We start from the raw sequence: 24,988 nt of genomic DNA on the forward strand, positions 1-24,988 counted from the left end.
AAATGTGAGCTTAGGAAATAGTTAACAGCAACTTGAATCCAAGCTTTGCCACTTTTTACTGATTTAACTTTAGATAAAATACTGAACCCTTCTGGGCTTTGGTCATTTAATCCACCAGATGGGAATAATACCACTTGGAGTTGTTTGGAGGATGTAATTCAAGAATATATTTCAATCACCTTATACAAAACATGGTTTAGGAGAGAGGAGTCAAGATGGCGGAGAAGTAGCAGGCTGAGACTACATCAGCTATCCGGATATCAGCTAAATAGCTTATCTAAAGATTGCAAACACCTGAAAATCCATCGGCAGATCGAAGAGAAGAAGAACAGCAATTCTGGAAACAGAAAAACAACCACTTTCTGAAAGGTAGGACCAGCAGAGAAGTGAAGCCCACGCGGGGTCAGCGTGGCCTCAGGTCCCGCAGGGTCACAGAAGGATCGGGGGTATCTGAGTGTCGCAGAGCTTGTGCATAATGGAACGGGAAAACCAGCTGCAGAGACAGAGCCGAGAGTAAGCTCACAGCTCGGGGTTACCTTGAACCGGTCCCAGGCTCGGTGAGCTCGGAGCGCGGCCAGAGGTCAGGTGGACGGGAGTAACTGGGTGATGTTCTCTGAGGGCGCACTGAGGAGTGCGGCCACCGGGCTCTCGGCTCCTCTGGGCCGGAGACCAGGAGGCCGCCATTTGTATTCCCGTCCTCCGGAACTCAACGGAAAGCGCTCAGGGAACAAAAGCTCCTGAAAGCGAAGCTGAGCGGATTACTCAGCCAGGCCCCTGGTAAGGGCGGTGCAGTTCCACCTGGGGCAAAAACACTTGAGAATCACTACAACAGGCCCCTCCCCCAGAAGATCAACAAGAAATCCAGCCAAGACCAAGTTCACCTACCAAGGAGTGCGGTTTCAATACCAAGGAGAGCAGCAGAATTCCAGAGGAGGAGAAAGCAAAGCATGGAACTCATGGCTTTCTCCCTGTGATTTTTTTATTCTTTTTTTTTTCCCCTGTGACTTTTTAGTCTTACAGTTAATCTAATTTTTTTCTTTTTCATTTTTTTCTCTTCTTCTGCTAATATTTTTTTAAACTTTTACCCTTTTCTTTTTTAACGTTTTTTAACTAGTATATCTAATATATATTTTTTCCTTTTTATATTTTTCTTTATTCGTTTTCCTTTTTTAAATTCTTTTCTTTTTTTTTTCTTTCATTCTTTTTGGACCTCTTTTTATCCCCTTTCTCCCCCCTCACGATTTGGGATCTCTTCTGATTTGGTTAAACCATATTTTCCTGGGGTTGTTACCACACTTTTACTATTTTACTTGCTCTTTCATATACTCTTATCTGGACAAAATGACAAGGCGGTAAAATTCACCACAAAAAAAGAACAAGAGACAGTACCGAAGGCTAGGGACCTAATCAATACAGACATTGGTAATATGTCAGATCTAGAGTTCAGAGTGACAATTCTCAAGGTTCTAGGCGGACTCGAAAAAGACATGTAAGATATTAGAGAAACCCTCTCGGGAGACATAAAAGCCCTTTCTGGAGAAATAAAAGAACTAAAATCTAACCACGTTGAAATAAAAAAAGCTATTAATGAGGTGCAAACAAAAATGGAGGCTCTCACTGCTAGGATAAATGAGGCAGAAGAAAGAATTAGTGATATAGAAGACCAAATGACAGAAAATAAAGAAGCTGAGCAAAAGAGGGACAAACAGCTACTGGGCCACGAGGGGAGAATTCAAGAGATAAGTGACACCATAAGACAAAACAACATTAGAATAATTGGGATTCCAGAAGAAGAAGAAAGAGCGAGGGGAGCAGAAGGTATACTGGAGAGAATTATTGGGGAGAATTTCCCCAATATGGCAAAGGGAATGAGCATCAAAATTCAGGAGGTTCAGAGAACGCCCCTCAAATTCAATAAGAATAGGCCCTCACCCCGTCACCTTATTGTAAAATTTACAAGTCTTAGTGACAAAGAGAAAATCCTGAAAGCAGCCGGGAAAAGAGGTCTGTAACATACAATGGTAAAAATATTAGATTGGCAGCTGACTTATCCACAGAGACCTGGCAGGCCAGAAAGAGCTGGCATGATATTTTCAGAGCACTAAACGAGAAAAACATGAGGCCAAGAATACTATATCCAGCTAGGCTGTCATTGAAAATAGAAGGAGAGATTAAAAGCTTCCAGGACAAACAACAACTGAAAGAATTTGCAAACACCAAACCAGCTCTACAGGAAATCTTGAAAGGGGTCCTCTAAGCAAAGAGAGAGCCTACAAGTGGTAGATCAGTAAGGAACAGAGACAATATACAGTAACAGTCACCTTACAGGCAATACAATGGCACTAAATTCATATCTCTCAATAGTTACCCTGAATGTTAATGGGCTAAATGCCCCAATCAAATGACGCAGGGTATCAGAATGGATAAAAAAACAAAACCCATCTATATGTTGCATCCAAGAAACTCATTTTAAGCCCGAAGACACCTCCAGATTTAAAGTGAGGGGGTGGAAAAGAATTTACCATGCTAATGGACATCAGAAGAAAGCAGGAGTGGCAATCCTTATATCAGATCAATTAGATTTTAAGCCAAAGACTATAATAAGAGATGAGGAAGGACATTATATCATACTCAAAGGGTCTGTCCAACAAGAAGATCTAACAATTTTAAATATCTATGCCCCCAATGGGGGAGCAGCCAACTATATAAACCAATTAATAACAAAATCAAAGAAACACATCAACAATAATACAATAATAGTAGGGTACTTTAACACTCCCCTCACTGAAATGGACAGATCATCCAAGCAAAAGGTCAGCAAGGAAATAAAGGCCTTAAACGACACACTGGACCAGATGGACATCACAGATATATTCAGAACATTTCATCCCAAAGCAACAGAATACACATTCTTCTCTAGTGCACATGGAACATTCTCCAGAATAGATCACACCCTCGGTTCTAAAGCAGGACTCAACCGGTATCAAAAGATTGGGATCATTCCCTGCATATTTTCAGACCACAATGCTCTGAAGCTAGAACTCAACCACAATAGGAAGTTTGTAAAGAGCCCAAATACATGGAGACTAAACAGCATCCTTCTAAAGAATGAATGGGTCAACTGGGAAATTAAAGAAGAATTGAAAAAAATCATGGAAACAAATGATAATGAAAATACAACAGTTCAAAAATCTGTGGGACACAACAAAGGCAGTCCTGAGAGGAAAATATATAGCGGTACAAGCCTTCCTCAAGAAAGAAGAAAGGTCTCAGGTACACAACCTAACCCTCCACCTAAAGGAGCTGGAGAAAGAACAAGAAAGAAACCCTAAGCCCAGCAGGAGAAGAGAAATCATCAAGATCAGAGCAGAAATCAATGAAATAGAAACCAAAAAACAATAGAACAAATCAACAAAACTAGGAGCTGGTTCTTTGAAAGAATTAATAAAATTGATAAACCCTTCGCCAGACTTATCAAAAAGAAAAGAGAAAGGAACCAAATAAGTAAAATCATGAATGAAAGAGGTGAGATCACAACTAACACCAAAGAAATACAAACTATTATAAGAACATACTATGAGCAACTCTACGCCAACAAATTTGACAGTCTGGAAGAAATGGATGCATTCCTAGAGATATATAAGCTACCACAACTGAACCAGGAAGAAGTAGAAAGCCTGAACAGACCCATAACCAGTAAGGAGATTGAAACAGTCATTAAAAATCTCCAAACAAACAAAAGCCCAGGGCCAGACGGCTTCCCAGGGGAATTCTACAAAACATTTAAAGAAGAACTAATTCCTATTCTCCTGAAACTGTTCCAAAAAATAGAAATGGAAGGAAAACTTCCAAACTCATTTTATGAGGCCAGCATCACCTTGATCCCCAAACCAGACAAGGATCCCATCAAAAAAGAGAGCTATAGACCAATATCCTTGATGAACACAGATGCAAAAATTCTTACCAAAATACTAGCCAATAGGATTCAACAATACATTAAAAGGATTATTCACCACGACCAAGTGGGATTTATTCCAGGGCTGCATGGTTGGTTCAACTTCCGCAAATCAGTCAATGTGATACAACACATCAATAAAAGAAAGAACAAGAACCATATGATACTCTCAATAGATGCTGATAAAGCATTTGACAAAGTATAGCACCCTTTCCTAATCAAAACTCTTCAAAGTGTAGGGATAGAGGGCACATACCTCAATATCATCAAAGCCATCTATGAAAAACCCACCGCAAATATCATTCTCAATGGAGAAAAACTGAAAGCTTTTCCGCTAAAGTCAGGAACATGGCAGGGATGTCTATTATCACCACTGCTATTCAACATAGTACTAGAAGTCCTAGCCTCAGCAATCAGACAACAAAAGGAAATTAAAGGCATCCAAATCGGCAAAGAAGAAGTCAAATTATCACTCTTCGCAGATGATATGATACTATATGTGGAAAACCCAAAAGACTCCACTCCAAAACTGCTAAAACTTGTCCAGGAGTTCAGTAAAGTGTCAGGATATAAAATCAATGCACAGAAATCAGTTGCATTTCTCTACACCAACAACAAGACAGAAGAAAGAGAAACTAAGGACTCAATCCCATTTACAATTGCACCCCAAACCATAAGATACCTAGGAATAAACCTAACCAAAGAGGCACAGAATCTATACTCAGAAAACTATAAAGTACTCATGAAAGAAATTGAGGAAGACACAAAGAAATGGAAAAATGTTCCATGCTCCTGGATTGGAAGAATAAATATTGTGAAAGTGTCCATGCTACCTAAAGCAATCTACACATTTAATGCAATTCTTATCAAAGTACCATCCATCTTTTTCAAAGAAATGGAACAAATAATTCTAAAATTTATATGGAACCAGAAAAGACCTCGAATAGCCAAAGGGATATTGAAAAAGAAAGCCAACGTTGGTGGCATCACAATTCCAGACTTCAAGCTCTATTACAAAGCTGTCATCATCAAGACAGCATGGTACTGGCACAAAAACAGACACATAGATCAATGGAACAGAATAGAGAGCCCAGAAATAGACCCTCAACTCTATGGTCAACTAATCTTTGACATAGCAGGAAAGAATGTCCAATGGAAAAAAGACAGCCTCTTCAATAAATGGTGCTGGGAAAATTGGACAGCCACATGCAGAAAAATGAAATTGGACCATTTCCTTACACCACACACGAAAATAGACTCAAAATGGATAAAGGACCTCAATGTGCGAAAGGAATCCATCAAAATCCTTGAGGAGAACACAGGCAGCAACCTCTTCGACCTCAGCTGCAGCAACATCTTCCTAGGAACAACGCCAAAGGCAAGGGAAGCAAGGGCAAAAATGAACTATTGGGATTTCATCAAGATCAAAAGCTTTTACACAGCAAAGGAAACAGTTAACAAAATCAAAAGACAACTGACAGAATGGGAGAAGATATTTGCAAACGACATATCAGATAAAGGACTAGTGTCAAAAATCTATAAAGAACTTAGCAAACTCAACACCCAAAGAACAAATAATCCAATCAAGAAATGGTTAGAGGACATGAACAGACATTTCTGCAAAGAAGACATCCAGATGGCCAACAGACACATGAAAAAGTGCTCCATATCACTCGGCATCAGGGAAATACAAATCAATACCACAATGAGATATCACCTCACACCAGTCAGAATGGCTAAAATCAACAAGTCAGGAAATGACAGATGCTGGCAAGGATGCGGAGAAAGGGGAACCCTCCTACACTGTTGGTGGGAATGCAAGCTGGTGCAGCCACTCTGGAAAACAGCATGGAGGTTCCTCAAAATGTTGAAAATAGAACTGCCCTATGACCCAGCAATTGCACTACTGGGTATTTACCCTAAAGATACAAACGTAGTGGTCCAAAGGGGCATGTGCACCCGAATGTTTATAGCAGCAATGTCCACAATAGCCAAACTATGGAAAGAACCTAGATGTCCATCAACAGATGAATGGATCAAGAAGATGTGGTATATATACACAATGGAATTCTATGCAGCCATCAAAAGAAATGAAATCTTGCCATTTGCGACAACATGGATGGAACTAGAATGTATCATGCTTAGCGAAATAAGTCAAGCAGAGAAAAACAACTATCATATGATCTCCCTGATATGAGGAAGTGGTAATGCAACATGGGGGCTTAAGTGGGTAGGAGAAGAATCAATGAAACAAGATGGGATTGGGAGGGAGACAAACCATAAGTGACTCTTAATCATACAAAACAAACTGAGGGTTGCTGGGGGGAGGGGGGTTGGGAGAAGGGGGGTGGGGTTATAGACATTGGGGAGGGTATGTGCTTTGGTGAGTGCTGTGAAGTGTGTAAACCTGGCGATTCACAGACCTGTACCCCCGGGGATAAAAATACATGTTTATTAAAAAATAATAATAAAAAAAAAAGAAGAGAAAAAAAAAACATGGTTTAGCATATGGGAATTTCTTCTTTACCTTCCTTCTTTCCTTTTTGGAAAGGAATTACACACCTGGACACATTGATTTCATTAAGCCCTGTCTAGACAAATCTTAAATGTACAGTCAACTAAGTCCAATGATTCAAAGTCCATTGATTCATCAATCAAATGTTCAGACCACAGAACAAGTCTGAATCATTCCTCCAAAGCATTCTCTCACGGTTTCATATTTAAAAGTGACTGTAAAGACTATTAGAGAAAAGCCACCTCAGGGCGACCAAAACCCTATCTAAAAACCACAAACGGTTCTATCATGTTTTCAACAGACTGTTCATTTTCATCAGCCAAAAGATGGCAACATTCAAACAATGACAGGCTTTTCTTCCCTTTGTAATGTTCTTCACTAAACCTGGCATGCGTGAGGCACACACAATTGGATTGATCATGAGTCAGATTTAGCCTTGGAAGACTCAGTGATACCCCCATTCCAAAATGCAGACTATATGTATGTTAAAATATACCTAACTCCACCTTCACATAGTTCAGCTTTGGTCCAAGAAGAACAGGAGTTATTTTGCTGCGATCTAAAAGTGAAAGAAGAAAAGAGGAATGTGTCAGCATTGCACTGAGCTCCTCTAAGACAAGTATTTGCAGGAACATAATGTTACCCCATGTAACAAAGATTCCAATAATCATCACTTTACACTTCTGTCATATTTTCAGTAACTAATGGTTGCGGTTAACAGTGTTTGTCATTTGCATTTCCATCTACTCAAAGCTAACGTAATGGGAGAAAACATCCTGAATTGGGTTTCCCTCAGCTCAAATCTGTAGTTTCGGCAACTAAAAGCCAGAGGAAGATGTTCATCCTGGCGGACAAACCCACCTGCAGGACTTAGATGTCAAGTCTCAGGGAACTGCCTTTCTGCTCTGTCTTTATTCCTCCAGTTGCCCCCCTGCCCCCTCAACTCCTCAGACAGGTGTACTGGGGACAGGGTCTCTACTCCTTGAGGTAGGCAAAGCACTCATTCTCAGGTGTCAACCCTTCCTGCTAAGGCACTCAGGGGAGCACCCTTTCAATTTTGTGTTCTGGATGCCTCCTTTGCCTCAGTGCTGGCTGGCCCTGGGGGGGAGGGGGGTGTCCACACCTCTGGGCTCAGCTCTGCTTCTATTCCTGAATGACTTCTGACCCTGACTAGAGGAACCCAATTCTGTCTGCCTCAGCCTCCTTCTGAATGCTGTCATAGAAAACTGAGGGCAGCTTGTAACTGCAGAACACTGAGAGCACACATTGAACCTGCTGTGTTGTCAAGTTCTTCTTAGTCCAATGATCAGTACTGGCAACTTTCTTCATGACTTAGACTCTACCTTTTAGTACAGCTGGTGCTTCTCGGGCATTTACAAGTCATGTACAGAGCAGTCATTACTGGTGCTCAGCAAACTCCTGGGACTTACTGGTGCTCAGCAAACACAAGGCCTGTGCACAAGGAGTTATGCGAGACTGGGGAGCTCTCCTGAACCAGCACCCTGGTTAGGAAGTGTGGTGTTACAGAATGAAGGGTAGAGAACGGATTGGGAGTGGGTGGGTAAATCTGGAGGATGAAACTCGCAAAGTTGAAACTCCAGACGAGTCAGGTTTGATTCTTCTGGGATTCAGACTCTCTGGGCAAGCCTGGAATACCGACAGGGAGACAGGAGGATCTGGATGCCTCCAAAGAAGGAACTCTCAAGTCTTGAGAATACTGATGGACATGAGTTGACTCAAGGACAAAGGGGTGGTTTTATGGAAAATTGCTATTGCTTATCTTCTTCTAGATCTGTCTTTTGCCCCCCCCTACCTTCCCCCCCAGGAATGTCAGTAGGAACCTTGAGGGAGAGGTGCTATAAAAGGGTATCTTTAAGACGGTATACCATCCACTAAAACTTGAAGTGTACCATTGAAAACCCAGAGCACACTGTCCTCAGCAGGTCCTCCTGCCCACCTGTCATGGTCAACCTCTAAACTCAGCTCAGAGTCCCCTGACTCTGATCTTCCTTTGACTCTCTCCGCATCCTTAACACCTCACAGATGAATCTGGTTTCATAAGTGAGGGCACTCTTACATGTAATCAAATTCCTCTTCATTTCCTATTTCCCTGCCTCCTTTACCTGGAGGCTCAGTACAGTTTATTGAATATAGACACTTTGATGAATATCTGTTGGGCAAAAGCATATCCTAAACCACGAGAGATTCCGCAAATTCCTCCATGAAATAAGAGCATTGGCTCATGGGAAGCTCATATATATAAAGGTCATTTACTACCACCGACCCCACCAAGCCAAAAAAAAAAAAAAAAAAAAAAAAATCTTTCCAGTGCAGTAAATGATGCCCCAGTGATTTGACCCTTATATTTGAGCTAGTGATGTGGTCACAACTCCAAGTAAGTTGCCTCTGGATTCCTGTGCTACATGACAAAGAAAACTCAGTTTTACAAAGATGCGTTTGTTTCTTTCTGATTCTCAAATTTCTCTTACCTCCAACTATGGTTATATTGAAGGTTTTGGTGACATGAAATAGTTTTCCATTATGAGGAATGAAATACACACAAGTGTAATATCCTTGATCTTCAAACTCTGCATTCTTCTGTAAAACTGCGTTTTTATTGTTCTCTATCTCTTGACAGTTCTGTTTTATAAAAAAAGAAGAAGAAAAATCAAGTTAAAATATTTTAAGTAAAAGCAGTATCATATAACATTGATTCAAATTTTTAAAAGATTTTTATTAAAAAGGGGAAACAGAATGAAAACTGGCAATTTCTGAGTCAAAGTCCCAGTGCTTTGGGATTGCTTCTGTGGCAACGATGATCCCATATCTGTTATTATCATTGTTATTAATACATGTTGGGAAACAGAATATAGGGGGGTGCTGTAGCTGCTCCTGTCATTTTCTTTTCATCTCTCTCTTTTACACACGAAGGGTGGAAAGGGGAAAGAGAAAGGGAGAGGGAGACGGGAGGAAGGATGGAGGTAAAGGAGGAGAGAGAGAGAGAACGCGCGTGCATTACAACAACAAAAACCAACCCTGCTTGGATGTAAACTTTTGTAACACTTTTAGTCTAAGTCCATATACTCAGGACTACCCGTCCTGGGGGTGGGAGCAGAATTACACACATACCTGAGTACTTAGAAGTCAGAGGACTGATTAGAAATTTATCAAGAATATTCAAATCCATAGGCACACACAAACATGTCTCTCCATCACAAATTTCCACAGAGGTCACAAGAAAGAATGGTAAAATAGCCACCTTCTTCAATCTAGCCATCAGCCACCCATAGAAGAGGTTCTGAAGCGATCTAAGATCCAGATATGGAATATGGAAACTAAACTGCTAATTTGACTATGCTATACCGTTTCTGAAAACAGCAAACAAGGACAATGTACTGCCCACAGACCTCTCTTGAAGGTACCAAAGCTGGCAGCAACTGGGGCTAGACCCAGAGGGTGCTTAGCATGGGTCTGTGAAGCATTCACATGTGTTCTCACTTCAGAAAATTGTTTCTATGTATGGCAAACTTTTATGACCCCAAAGGCTTTTTAATAAGGCACTTTAAAATATCAAAGACTCTTCACTTTTATTTCCAATCATTTGTTTTCTGATTTAGCTTCCTTGCCCTCCTCCCCTCAGGTAGGCCATGATCTGTAAATAGGCTGAGAATACTGAACCCTGTTTTTAATCATCTAGCTAGAAATATCCTCAATAGATCTATTTTCTAAATTTAAATATCCACATGTTGAGATATCATGAAACCTAGTACACTGAAACTCACAAATTTATATGTACCGTCGAATATTTGCACTTTTGACAGGAAATAGAGTCAAGTCAACTCAGGACTGACTCAGACACTTAAAAAACTTTTGGCTAAGAGCTCTCCTTCAAAAATCTCTAGTAAACAGTGGTGAACCAAAATATGCGAACAAAGTTTTCTAGGAAATCATCTGTAGCTTCAACTCTCTGAAGGGCTTCTGTCTGGTTCATTCTCCCATAGAATTCTTTAAAATTTCTGTAACAGAGTTACATTTGTCCAGTTTGTTCTTCTAGAGAAATAATATAATTTGTGTTGGATGTCTGCATGTATGTACGTTATGTATGTTAATTAATTATATATGCATATATAAGTTTATATATGATATATTTGTGAATGTATATATAATCTCCATAGTATTGTCTAAAAGAGCTCTTACAATTCAAGTAAAAGGTACACCAGCTGAAGAAAATAGATAATCCACAGAAGAAGTAATACTAAGGTGTAATAAATATACAAAAATGTTCAATTCCTTATTAAGAAAAGAAATGGGAAAAAAACTACTAAAAATTACAGAAACTGTGCATGTCAAATTTCACAGTGCATGGTGGTGGTTGAAAAGGGGTTGTGAACTAGCTCCCCAGAGAGTTGTTTAATAATGTGGAGCAAAAGCTGTAAATGTACTCATAGCCTTTGAGCCAATAATTCTACTTTAGGGATGAGATTGAAGAATAAAATCATACATACACCCTAAGACTTATGAGAATGATATTTATTTTAGCCTTGTAAATAATAGTGAAAAGTAGGAAACTAACAAATGCCTAATACCAGGGGAACAGTTAAACACAAGTGTGAGAAACAACAGAATCCCATATTTGGAAGGATGTTTAAAGATGTAGGGGAATAATTCCTGTATAATTTTTAATGACTAGAGGAAAAATATAAGCCATTAAAAATACAATTTTTATTTTAAAAAGTATTTTATAATTACCACTTTTAAAAAATAGTTGTTCACACACACACACATCCCAAAGTCTCTGGCTGGTGGAATTCTGAGTGAGCTCTGCTCTCTTCACTGTGCATTTTTCCATCTTCCATTTTTATAAAAGGAACTCGTATGTTTAGAAAAAAAGTACATATACAATAGAATGTAAAACTTTAAATATATGTGGCAGAAGAAAATGAAAATCCATAAGCTAGCATTCTTAGAAATTATCAAAAAAGAAGGAAAATGAAGGAGGAGCAAGGATGAGGAAGCTGTTCCCATTTCCTGAACACATACCATGGGGCAGGAGCTCATCTGAGCAACCCTGTGGGGAGCACCTTGCTCAGATGGGCTGGCTGAGCTGTCGAGGGGCCAAGTAGCTTGTATGTGACAAGACAAGGATGTCCACAGCCAGGAGATTCTCATTTTGGATTTTTGTCTTTTTTTTCCTCAAGTCTTAAGTTAAAATATTTTTTAAAAGATTTTATTTATTTATTTGACAGAGAGAGATCACAAGTAGACAGAGAGGCAGGCAGAGAGAGAGAGAGAGAGAGAGAGAGAGAGAGAAGCAGGCTCCCCGCTAAACAGAGAGCACGATGCGGGGCTCGATCCCAGGACCCTGAGATCATGACCTGAGCCGAAGGCAGAGGCTTAACCCACTGAGCCACCCAGGCGCCCCAAGTTAAAATATTTTTTAAAGACTTATTTGTTTAAGAGAGAGAGGGAGACCGTGGTGGGGTGAGGCAAAGGGAAAGGAGAATCCCAAGAAGACTCTGGGCTGAGCCCGGAGCCTGACGTTGGGCTCAATCTCATGACCTTGAGATCATGACTTGGGCTGAAATCAAGAGTATACACTTAAACCACTGAGCCACCTAGTTGCCCCTTAAGTTAAAATATTTTAAAAGTGCTACCTTATACAGTGATGTTCTGTTGGCCAGTTTTTCATAGTGTGTATTTATACATTTGACTCGCAAAGATTTCTGAACTTCCACAGGTTTACTAATTAGTAGTTTTTCAGCAAAACATCTGTGTTTACTTTTTCCAATGACATTTAATTTCCATTCACGTGTATTATTTCTATGAAATAAAGGTTTAAAGATATTTTATGATTAGTACAGAGACTTTGCAAATACGACCTTTTAGTAACCAGTCCACCCACCTTATTTTCATATTAAGAGGCTCATTCACTGATGCCCAGACCCTGCTGTGTCCCATTTTGGTTCAGTGTAGCAAGGCTAAAGGGCGGTGAAAGAGAAAATCCTGAGCAGTTCCACACACACAAACACACTCACCCTATGCAGAGCATATATTATGGGTGTCTGAACAGAAATGTCTAAAACTTCAATGATCTTTGGAGATGGACAAGTCCAAAGATTCTCAACTCAGGATGGGACAGTAGCAGTGGGTTGATGAGGTCCACAAACAGACTCCTGAACTTGTTTTCTGGAAGTCTGTATAAATGCACTGGGTTTTATATTTCTCTGGGTGGTTTCTTCCAATCCTCTTCTCTTACTGTTGATTAAAGCCAAGTCTGGAGTGACTGCATAGCTATATTAGCATTCTACTAAGTAAACATTAGTTTGAGTAGATTTCATTGATGTTGTTCCTTCTGATTAGAAATTAGTAATCTGGAAGATGAAACCACTTTAACACAGTTTTTAAAAAGGAACTTCTAAACAAGGAAATGTTTGCAACCTGAAGTTTGTTGAAACTGCATATATGACATATAGATCCCCATACTAAATACAATAGACATGTGTTAAGTTGTCCTCTGTGTACCACAGGCCCTTGTAGTCCCCCTCTAGGTCTGCAGGAGCATGGAAGGAAGACTAGCACTCACTGAGCTCTAGGCATTGTACTGTGCATGTGCAAAGGGGATGATGATTTCTCTTATGTGAAATAAGAAAGCTAAACTTCACTTAAAGCTGAGTACCTGGCCCAAGTTCCCACACCAGTCAGCAGCAAGGTCAAGATGCAAAACAATTCGGTTTGGCACTAAAGGCCAGGCCTGCACTGCCCAATACTATACTCTCACATACTCCCAATACTATACTTTGGAGCCAAAGGCAGATGCTGGCTGGGCGGGAAGCTATGAGTGCACTGACAAGCTGTCCCAAAAGTTAAAAGCAGTAGGTCAAAGGCCATGGAATATAATAGAGCTACCCTGCCCTTGGAAAGGATTCAGAATCCCATTGACATTATCTTCTTCTCAAATGTGTCTAATGTTTTCCCAACTTCAGCCCTGCTGAGCTGGACAGAGATGTATTTCTAAATCTTTCTGTCCTTTTGCTTCTGAGGAAGAGAGTATATGCATATTTCCAACTTATTGGGCCATATTGTTCTCTACCTCTGCAGTCCCCAATTCCTAACACCCAGTAAGTACTGACTGGCAGAATGCCTCCATGTTCCAGCCACCGCACTGGAAATGAGGAAACAAGGGGACACCGACCGTCCTTGCTCAGGGAGCTTGAAGGCCAGTGTGATGCTGAGGCCAACTGCCCCAAAGCTGTAACCATTCCTGTTACCTTACAAGGCCATCCATTCCTCGTCACAGGAGCCACTTGTGCCACACAAGAGGGGATTTGTAAAGCTCTAGCATTCTTGGGAGGCCCCTTACTAAGCCAATCTAGAACGTGACTGTGAGACTTCTGCATGTGCTTTTCTCTCTATCTCCATGCCCTTCCCTCAAGCATCAAAAACCCCCCTCTCTCCTGCATCCCCTCCCTTCTTGGTGGATTTCCTTCTTAAATTTGATCTGACTTCACAATTCACATATCAGTCTTCAGGGACCTTTGATTATTAGCTGAAGATTCCCAAAAAACAAAAGGATTATGGTTCTCAGGGAGGGGTTCCAGGGTTGGAATCTGGTCTTCGACAGATTCCATGTGAAATTAAAAAGACTTACTCACCTAAATCTGTGTACACATGCACACATGTGCACACACACACACACAGGTGTCCCAAATTTAAAGAAATCCCCATCTTCAATGCCCCTATGCATCCAAAACAACCTGTGTAGGTTCCCATTGATTTTCTCTTTTTCTTTCTTTTTTAAAAAGCTTTATGTATTTATTTAAGAGAGAGAGTGACCACAAGCTAGGGGAGAGGGCAAAGCAGACTCCCTGCTGCAGGGAGCCTGATGAGGGGCTCAATCCCAGGACCCCAAGATCATGACTGGAGCCAAAGGCAGATGCTCAGCTCAACAGACTCAGCCACCCGCATGTCACGCCCCCTCACTCCCCACCCATTGATTTTCAAAACCACTGTCAAGGCTCTCCTCAGTCCATCACTTTAGTCTCACATTATTGCTCAGCCTCCAACATCTTTCAAAGTTCATCACCACAGCCACTGAGCCACCTTGCTTTTCCTGCCCTGTCAGATCATCTTCCTAGATCTCCACACTTCTCCAACAGCCTGTTTCTAAGTTGATGCTTCCACTTTGCCTTTCTAACCCAGGCTATGTTCTTCACCCTCCCTATCAGAGAGACAGTTAATGGCTTTTGTCCCTATCTGTCTCCAAGCGTCCTCTGTGGATAACTGGCTCTTCTTCCCCTCAATGCGTTCTTCCTGCCCTGTCCAGGGTACTTCTTCCATTTAAATCATACCTTTATTCAATCAAGCTATGGAGATTTTTTTTTAACCCCATTTGTGAGTATTCATTCTACCTTAGTGCAAAAACACCCAGCTGTGACCTACTTCTAGAATCGTCCCTCTTCAGGGAACACATAAAATTTATAATAGGTCAAAACAAACAACAGAAAAAGAGTTCTTGAATTTCTTTCTGACTCCTGGGGGTTCCTATGTATAGAAACAAACCTAAATGACCTCATTTTGTGCAAAACCATGCAAGTGATAACAAGGTTTCACCAGGATGCCTCACTCTGCTCCCAACACCACCGTTGATAACGATCGGGACCTAACCCAGAAATCTACTACACCCAAGAGCACACCACCACCACTCCCTCAGTTGGCCCTGAGCTCTCTTTCACCAGATCAGATCTTAGATCTTAGCCTCTGATCTCTATAATCAAAACCAATAATCCATCAACAGAACATTGCTTGTCCCAGTTGCTCCTTCCCAGCCTACCAAAGAAAGTATAGAGAAAACCTAATTCAGTGATAGTCACTGAAACATTCAGTTGGTTTTTCTAATTTCATAGAACTGATGATTCCTGGACTCTTGATTATGAGCGTCCTGGCATAGACTACAGAGGTTTGTCCCATGAAGGTCATGCAAAGCCTTTTCTGTGCTCTTCTTTCTCACTGCCCCTGGCTGTAGGTCTGTGATGGGCTGTAAGGCTCACACATCCTTCACTCACACTTCCACCAGATACCCAACAAACCCTGGAAAACTGGCTCGAGATGAGTCTACACCCCTTCTGACCCCGAGCCCGAGCCTGAGGACACCACCTGGGAAGCTGACGTTGCCCCCCCTCATTGCATGGTCATTAAGGAGTCTTCACTGATCCCATCTGACCAGTGACTCTACACCATAGGAGCAGCTGAATTTTAAAGTGAATTTCATTTGGCACCCACTTATCTTTGGTAAGAATCCCCTAAAAGAAATATTAAGGTCCTCTTTCACAAAGATCACTAAGCAGATAAACACAAGGGCAAATATTTAACTTGATTTTTCCATAACAAAGTATTTATTGCATGGTGTAGGAAGGGCAGGGGAGAGTAAATGCACAGATTATCCTCTCGGATTGTTGTATATCTGATTTGCTGAGCTAAGCCCAAGAGTGTGATGAACAATGCTGACACAAAAAGAAGCTATACTCACCCCATATGGAAAAAGTAAGATCCACTGTCCTCCAGTTCCACTGGCCAAAACTCCAAAACATGATCATACAGAGAAATTCTGGGAAAACTGCTTGAGTTTAGCTCAATGCGCCCGTGGGATCCACTACTCTTGTACCATCTTACGGCGGCTGTTTCATTCTTGGGCTCAGGTGCTAATGAGCAATATTTCAGATAGAAAGGCTCTCCTCTGACTGCGGTGATGTTAAAGCGTAAAGTACAGGTTTCTTCATAAAATTAGCAAAGTAGAAGGAAAAAAACCGAGAATGACAAAAGGTGAATGTTTTTTTTCCTAATGGATGAGCCAAATAAGCCAGGTGAGTAAGAAAGTCCTGAGCAACCCCAATATCTCAGTCTTGTGAGTTCTCATTTTAGGGTCAATCTTTCCAACACTAAGAGACAGGTCAATCTTTCCAACACGAGGACACTCTCAGGGCATAAATGAAGACAAAATTTCCAACAACTTTTTTCAAACAGGGCATCACCAAAACCTAACTTACCAGAGCAAGAAGACAGATGAATACAATGAAAGCTTTTCAAAGAAAATGTTATACATGACAGCTTCCTCCTAAGGAAAGCCACAGAGGTCACAGTGTTGCCACACCCACCCCCCAAAAAATTTCGCTAGCTGGGACATCTCCACGGAAATCAAAACAAGAAATCTAGAGGCCTCAGAGTTCCTCACCTGGCTCACCAGAAATGTACCTTTAATCAGTTTACCTGACCATTCCCTGGGCAACCCAGGGGACAGTTAAGGGGCTCCTGTGTAGCTCAGAGTGTGAGTGAGCCCATTATCTCTCCAAGTTCCCACATGAATCATCAAGAAGTGATTAATACAGTATCACTCCCAGTCTGGGTATCTGTTAATTCCCTCCTTGAGTGCTCTTGCAAGCTTTCCCTCTCCCTCCCTCCCTCTTTCTCAACCAACCCAGGTACTCTGGCAGGTTATCTGATCCTTTCGGCTAAGAGAGTCATCATTCCCCTTGTTTTGAACTTCCGATAGTTCAAAGCCCTCATGGACCCTTTCCATATCCTGTTCTCCAGCGGCTCCAGCATGCCCTTTTATTGGATTCAAGTATAAATAACATCCAGTGTTATTAGTTTCAGGTGTACAATATATTGATTCAACAATTCTATACTTTACTTGGTGTTAACCATCATTCAATGTCGTCATCCTTTATCACATACAATGTTATTACAAAATTATTGTCTATACTGCTTATGCTATAATTTTCACCCCCATGATTTATTTATTTTATTATAATAACTGGAAGATTTACTTCTTAATCTCCTTTATGTATTTTACTCTCCCATGCCTCCCTTCTGGCAACCACCAATTGCTTCTCTGTATTTTAAAGAGTCTGCATTTGCTCATTGGTTTATTCATTTATTTTTTAGATTCCACATATAAGCAAAATTATATGCTATTTGTCTTTCTCTTTCTGACTTATTTCACTCAGCATAATACACTTTAGGTCCATCCATGTTGTCCCAAATGGCAAGATCTTACTCTTTTTTGTGGTTGAATAATATTTTAGTGTATGTGTGTGTATATATATATATACACACATATATATATCCACCACTGTCTTCATCCATTCATCTATCAATGGATAGATAGCCAACACTGCAGTCAACATAGGGATGCATGTATCTTTTCAAATTAGTGTTTTTGTTTCCTTTAGATAAATACTCAGAAGTGAAATTACTGAATCGTATGGTCTATTTGTAATTTTTTGAGGAACCTCCATAGAGTTTTCTGCAGTGGCTGCCATCAATTTACTTTCCCACCCACTGTGCCCTTTAACTGAATTTTGAGAATGAGAATCCTTAAATTAAGTAGAGCATTTCTCTGAAGGCATGGAGAAAATGCCTCCTCTCCAGTTAGGGTCTATTTCTCAAAGCAACGGTCTGGTTTTAACTCAATGTTGTTAACCACAATGTCAAGAGGAAGTGGCTCAAATGGTAGAAGCATTCTTTGAAAACATGGATGTCAAATTTACCTCAAAGTACAAGTGTTAATGTATACCGATCTTGAGTTTGGTGGTTGTTATAGAAACTCCATCTTACATTTCACTACTTCAACACAGAAGGTGTGATACATGTGTAAGTGTTGGTGTTAGTTTTATTTGATATCCAAAAGGATAGCAAGTCAAAACCAATTTCACTTATTTTCCTGTTTCAGGGATGTGATATCCATAAAACAAAGGACACAGATCCTACAGTCTATACTCATAATGTCTCCAATAGACATCCATGTTGCTGCATGAAGCACTGATTTGTGCTTTCCTCATAGGTAGTACATCCAATCGTGTTCATATTTGACAATTTATCCATTCTATGGGTGTTGAACGTATGGGTTATTTCTAGGTTTTGGTCACACTTATAAAACCCCAAATACTTCTATAACAACCTGTGCTTGTGTTGTGATAGACACATCCACCATTTCTTTGAGGGAGGATCTATCATTTGCAGAAACCTAACCTGGCTGACATATTCTCCAGGGGTAGATGGTAGGAGATTAAAAGTTCATGCTCCCCTAGCAGCTAACAGCTTCCGCTACCTAATCTTCAGCTTCACACTGTCGGCTTTGTAGATTAGAAATGGTTTTTGGTTGAAAAAAAAAATGAATGGTGTTCAAAATGTATGGACTGTCCAGAGCAGCTCCTCCCATTCCTACATGAACAGAGAGCAAGAATCCAACAGGTCAACAACCTAGACCCTGTGGAAGGATGGGTACATTTGGAAATGTCTAGAGTTTGAACCATATATGGGATATTGTCATTCAACTTCTACTTGGTTAAATTAATCCTCATGTGGAATATTGTCATATTTGTCCAGAGTCAACCCTTTATGAAAGGTGCTCTTCAGACACCTAAAAGGACAAAGAGCTGGGACCTTAGTAGCCTTATAGAATTGGCTGTGACTATTTTTGAACCTGAAACATGTGTCATCATAACTTGGGAGCAAGGTTATTAGTTCCATAACTATGGAACAAGGTACTCAAGGTGCACATTTTCTTGCATCTTGCTTTTTCACTCTGCGGTTCGTAACACATTAGTCATCTGGCATCAAGAGGAGCACATCTACCTCCTTCCTTTTACATCTGGGTAGTATTGCATTATCTGGATCTCAACAAAAATGGACCCACTTAAGTAAATATGGGACTGGAATTATTTGAAAGTATCAATAACTTAAATTCCCTATCTCTTCAGCAATAATTCTCAAAGTAGGGGATATGGGCTCATGTGTCACCCCCTCCTATATAACAGAACAAGTCAAATCAGTATTTGTGTTGCCACCTAGTCCTCCAAAGCATAAGGAGAACTGTGCTAATCAGTCATGAATCTTTTCTCCAAAGAATTCTGATGAACCCACAGAACCTTTCTTGATAAAAGTCTCCAAGCCATCACTGCTAATCAGTCTTTTTTTTAAGATTTTATTTATTTGACAGAGAGAAATCACAAGTAGGCAGAGAGGCAGGCAGAGAGAGAGAGACTGGAGGAAGCAGGCTCCCCGAGGCACAGAGAGCCCGACGCGGGGCTCGATCCCAGGACCCTGGGATCACGACCTGAGCCGAAGGCAGAGGCTACTGCTAATCAGTTTTAACTTGTACCTGCCACCTGATATAAATCCTACTTGCTTTTCCCAGTCTATGCAGTCTTCCTTATGTACTCTTTCTAACTGGAATATTTACCACTCACTGTCTTCACTACCTAAATAATGAGATGAGTCTTGGTCTTCATGTTGGAAGAAAAAGAAAAAGAACTTTCTAAAAATCAATAATAAAGATCGCTGTGAACTCTTCAGTTTTAAATAACATAAAGCAGATTTTCATCTCAGACCAAAGTAATTCGTTTCCAGATACAATCCTACTCTCTCTGCATAAACTCAGAGAACTAAATCTTTTCCTTTTCATTAAACCCATAGGATTCTTTACTTGATTTCATTCCTATGAACCTTTTGTTCTCTATGCCAGGGACATCAAAGGGTTGACAACTTTCACAGTAAAATGTAAAACCACTAATTTTAATAAATTCAGCATCCTCAACAGCCACCTCCACATACAGAAGTGAAACCTTGATATTCCCTCTAGACTACCCATTAAGTATGCTTATGAATGATTATGTTTACTTACCTGAGGTGCTTGTAAACATAAACATCAGAAATGTCAAGAGTAGTTCTATACGATGCATTTGAGGATTCTGCTTCTAGTGGTTTCTCTGGAGAACAGAATAAGATAGGTTCAGCCAAAATTTGCAAACAAACATACACCTGTATCATGAAGGAGATTTTTAAAAATCTGGCGCACAGACTTTTTTTTTAAAAATCAGTGAAGTAAGTTTTCATATCTCTTTATATACTCACCAAGTATTCTCAGAACTTTCAGCCACATAGAATTCATAAAATTTCAAGGTAATGAACTTCAGCATCCAGAAAAAAATTCCTGTGTGTGCAATTTTCTAATACAAGTGAGTCTGCTGTATTTTGAGCCTGGTCTACTAAACCTTACCTCAAAGGTCAAAGGTGAGAACAAAAATATTTCCAGAAAATCTACTGCTCTATGAATAGAATGTCTGCGGTATACTGAGATATGTATGGCAGGTCTGCCCATGTACAGATGTGTGTGTCTGTGTGTGTGTCCTTTTTTCTCTCATCATACCAAAATGCTCATCATAATCTTCATCTGTGGCTTGAATTTTTTTAAACAATTTTATTTATTTATTTATTTATTTATTTATTTATTTATTTATTTGTCAGGGAGACGGAGAAGGAGAGCACAAGCAGGCAGAGTGGCAGGCAGAGGCAGAGAGAGAAGTGGGCTCCCTGCTGAGCAAGGAGCCCAATGCAGTACTCAATCCCAGGATCCTGGGATCATGACCTGAGCCATGGGCAGCAGCTCAACCGACTGAGCCACCCAGGTGTCACTTGTGGCTTCGGTTTTTAAATATCCAACTCCCTTCTTCAGAACTAAGTTCTTTATAAGTTAGGAACTGAGTCTATTTTGTTCATTAATATATCACCAGAGTCCAGAACAATGCCTAGCACAGAATAAGCATTAATACTTGCTACACAGGAATAGGTGTATGGGTGTGTGTTTATTTGAGGGAAATGGGGAGACAAAACAGGAGTTTCCTACACTCCAAATGCCTAATCTCCATGAACTCAAATATGTGTTGAATTTCAATCCTACTCAATCCATCTTTTATCCTATGAATTACAGATTTAGAGAGTAGAACGGAGGAAGGGGGCATTGGATCTCTGACACTAGTGTGAATATTGCATAAGCAATCCCATGATCCTTGCACAGTACACACCAAACTCCACTGGGTGGACAGAAGAGCTTGCTTCCTGGGGCACACAAACCTGGGTCAGCTTTCCAGCTTGAGCCTTGACTACTGGTGTAACCTTAGACAAGTTACTTAAAGTCTCAGATCTTATCTACTCATTACCAAAATGGAGATGAGGAAGAAGGTCTATCACCAAAATTATTGGTCCTATCTTCTCATTACCAAATGTAATAAAATCTACCTTATCTGCTCACTACCAAAATGGAGATGAGAAGAAGGCCTATCATCAAAATTATTGAGTCATTAGATGAGCTAAGTAACAAAAAGCTTTCTGAATGCCTGGTAACCTCTCAGTCCCAGATAATTCTGTTACCAACTGCCACTCACCTCCCATATTTAAAAAAGGAGGAGGAGGAGGAGGGGGATGGGGGGAAGACTGTTAATGCCCAATTCCTGGATGAAGTTTAGTGGCTAAGGGGTCAAATTATTTACATCAGAACAGTGCCAATATCAGTAAACTTAATGTAACCATAAACTTAAGTAAACTTAAACTAAATCTTAATGAATAACAAAGCATCTGCTGTAATTTCCAAGAAATAACAACCAATAAAGTAAAGACAAAGAGTTAACTACATATGGAAAGCACAAACTGTTCAAAACCAAATTAGATCTCTATGGTTCTATGGTTTGAAATCAACCCCTCACCCCCACACACATACAGACATTTATTATTAACTATCCATTCTCTTGCCTCAGATAGAAAGAAAAGTATTGTTTCCTCTGGTTAAGGTTGACACAGCCTTGTAAAGGGCACTGTGTTTTCTTCTTGGTTTGGGTTTCTGTTAATTTTTAAGGTCTGCTGAGAGATAAAGTTTCTATGAAATAATTTAGTATTCTGATGAGTTACCTCTGAGTTTCAATATGAAACATGTTATGATCCCAAATTAGCTGATATTGGCACTGTTCTGTGTGTGTAGATACATAAATTTTAATGTACTTATTATAGATTTAAAAGATAAAGATATTAAATAATAGAACTCATTTCCAAAAGAAAAGCTGTTCTAAGAAATGTCATAGATATCCTACTATTAATAAGACATACATAGAAGAATATAAATATTAAATTTCTTGCATGAAGGAATTTGGGGGGGTAGTGTTGTGTTTTACATTGATTTATTTTTTTGCCTTTCCATAATTTTTAAATTTTTTTCTTTCTTTTCTTTCTCTTTCTTTTTAAAAAATTGTTTTTGATTTCTAAAGTAGTATATTGCCCAATATAGGACATTATAAAATGAAGATTGAAAAGAAGAAAATGATCTCAATATGCATAATACTTTAACATGCTTCATTGTACTTTTTCTGCATGATTTTCAAATAATTAAGATGTTAAAAAATGTTCATATCCTGCATTTTCTACTTAATCAATGATCACTTTGCTGTGTCACAAAAATCTCTTTGTTAATATCATTCTTAATTGCTACATATATCCCTCAGTATGTGTCTATTATAATTTATAAGATATGTTTTATTACAAAATAATCCCTATGATTATCTTTCTGTGTTAGGCGGTACAGATGAGGTTTGGGAGCACAGTCTCTGGCGCCAGACTAGCTGGATTTGAATCCTCATCCTATTCTTTCCCAGCTGAATAACTTTGGACAAATCACTTATCCTCCCTGCTCTTCAGCTTCTTTATCGAGGAAAGAGAATAACAATACCTCCTCCCCGAAGTGATGTGAAGGTTTCATGAATTACTGTCGCAAAGTATCCATGTGTCATAAATATCACTTCAATGTTAGTTACTTATCTACCTTTTTAATTATTTTCTTGGTGTTATGACAATGGCAATACAGTTTATAGGATAGAGAATACATTTTAAGCATGATAAACACTTACTACCAAACTGCATTCCAGAAATGTAATAATTCATACTCCTCAGTTGTGGAAGATAATATACATCTAGCACACCCATATAAGCATTGGGCATCCTCATTCTTTAAATGTAATTCACTCTTCAAATTGGTAATGATGTCTCATGGTTTTCTTAAACCTGCATTCTGCTGATATAAATATGGGAGAATATTAAGCATATAGTTTTTAGCTATTTTATTCCTGTGTGTATGAAATATCTTTTTATGCCTTTGGTCCAGTTCTTAGATGTTTTAGTGTTTTGTTTTGTTTTAATTTGTTGAGTTTACTTTCAAATTCTTCCTTTTCTGTTTTCACATCTGGGAGACTACATTTACAAAGTCAAGCCCACCATGATTTCCTTTGTGACTTTTCCATTATTTTTCCATTGTTGAACATTCCTTTCCCCTCAGTGGTCAGATGCATACTCAAGGTATACTTTCTTCATTTTTATGGCTTAGGGATTTTTGTTTTTTGTTTTTTTACATTAGAACTGTTTTACCCATCAACAATTTTCTTGTTTGGTATGAAGCTAGGTCTAACTCAACTTGTTTTTCTCAAAGAGCTACTAATTCCTTCTCTGTAATTAAAGAGTCCTGCCATTCCTTTACAGTGTGCTGACAGTATAGTTAATCACGTACAGGTTGTCTGCAAGCGCTCTACGGAGATCTAACAGCATGACCGCTTGGGAGCAAATACGTGCACTGTGCATGCGTGTGTGTGCAAACACGTGTGCATGCCCAAGCATGCGTGCACACACCACTCTCTCCTCTTCCTCTGTGCTTTGTTTTTCCATTCATCGCACGTGTCCCCAACTGACATACTTTATGTTTGTTTATTATTTGCTAAATTGATGAATGCATTCAATTCATCAAGTATAAACTGTTTGGTGTCTTAGGTGATCATTTGATCCTCTGTAACACCTGCCTAATCTTACCTTTGAAATACTTCTAATATCATGACATCTCAGAAAATACATTGTAACAACTGATATGAAGGCTAGGGCACTCATCGCCCCCTGGAACTTAAATAACAATAACAACCACCACCACCACCACCACCACAACATGTTGGTCCCCAGTCAGACAGCTGAGGTACAGTCTAAGCATCCTGACTGATAAAAATCCTCCAGGTGATTCTAATATGCAACCATGGTAGACAATAATCTAGGGGACTTATTTGTATACCTAAAAGTAAATTTAATATATCAGAAGTATATATTTTTAACAATAAGTTACTATTCAAGACATATTGAGTGTGTGTGTGTGTATATATATATATATATATATATATATATATAAAACGCATCTACTCAATATTTAAAACTATACTAATGTATATACATATCTGCATGTATACATATATATATACACAGCCCCTACATATGATGGCTCTACTTAGGTTTTTTTGATTGTGTGATGGTGCAAAAGAGATACACATTCAGTGGAAACCATATTTGGATTTTGAATTTGGATTTTTTCCCCAGGCTAGTGATATGCTCTATGATCCCCATCAGCTGCAACTCCTAGTCCCCATGGGGATCATGAGGGTAAACAAGAGATACACTTACAACCACTCTGTACCCAAGCAACCATTCTGTTTCTCCCTTTCAGTGTACTATTCCACCAATTAAACAAGCTATTCAATTATTATTGACGCCTTATTATGAATTAGATGTCGTGTTAGAGGCTTTGCCCAACTGTAGGCTGATGGAAGTGTTCTGAGCACCTTCAAGGTAAGCTGGTCTAAGAGTGTTGTTCAGGAGGTTAGATGTAT

The 24,988-nt window shown here is 39.6% G+C and overlaps 1 protein-coding gene across 2 annotated transcripts in view; it reads right to left on the reverse strand.

The window, feature by feature from the left end:
• The window catches only part of IL18R1 (interleukin 18 receptor 1), a 41,670-nt gene that overhangs the window by 13,814 nt on the left and 2,868 nt on the right, over positions 1 to 24,988 (reverse strand). For both annotated transcript variants that reach the window (XM_013056393.2, XM_045077629.1), the window contains 5 exons: positions 20,152 to 20,236; positions 15,997 to 16,240; positions 12,125 to 12,290; positions 8,960 to 9,110; positions 6,967 to 7,029 (listed from right to left, as the gene is read on the reverse strand). In XM_013056393.2, coding sequence (XP_012911847.1) covers positions 6,967 to 7,029; positions 8,960 to 9,110; positions 12,125 to 12,290; positions 15,997 to 16,240; positions 20,152 to 20,209 — 682 coding nt within the window. In that variant the 5' untranslated portion in view covers positions 20,210 to 20,236. The remainder of the gene's footprint in view (positions 1 to 6,966; positions 7,030 to 8,959; positions 9,111 to 12,124; positions 12,291 to 15,996; positions 16,241 to 20,151; positions 20,237 to 24,988) is intronic.

Source organism: Mustela putorius, unplaced genomic scaffold, assembly GCF_011764305.1.
Source record: "Mustela putorius furo isolate JIRA1106 unplaced genomic scaffold, ASM1176430v1.1 tig00000224_pilon_pilon_pilon, whole genome shotgun sequence".
Taxonomy (NCBI): Eukaryota; Metazoa; Chordata; class Mammalia; order Carnivora; family Mustelidae; genus Mustela; species Mustela putorius.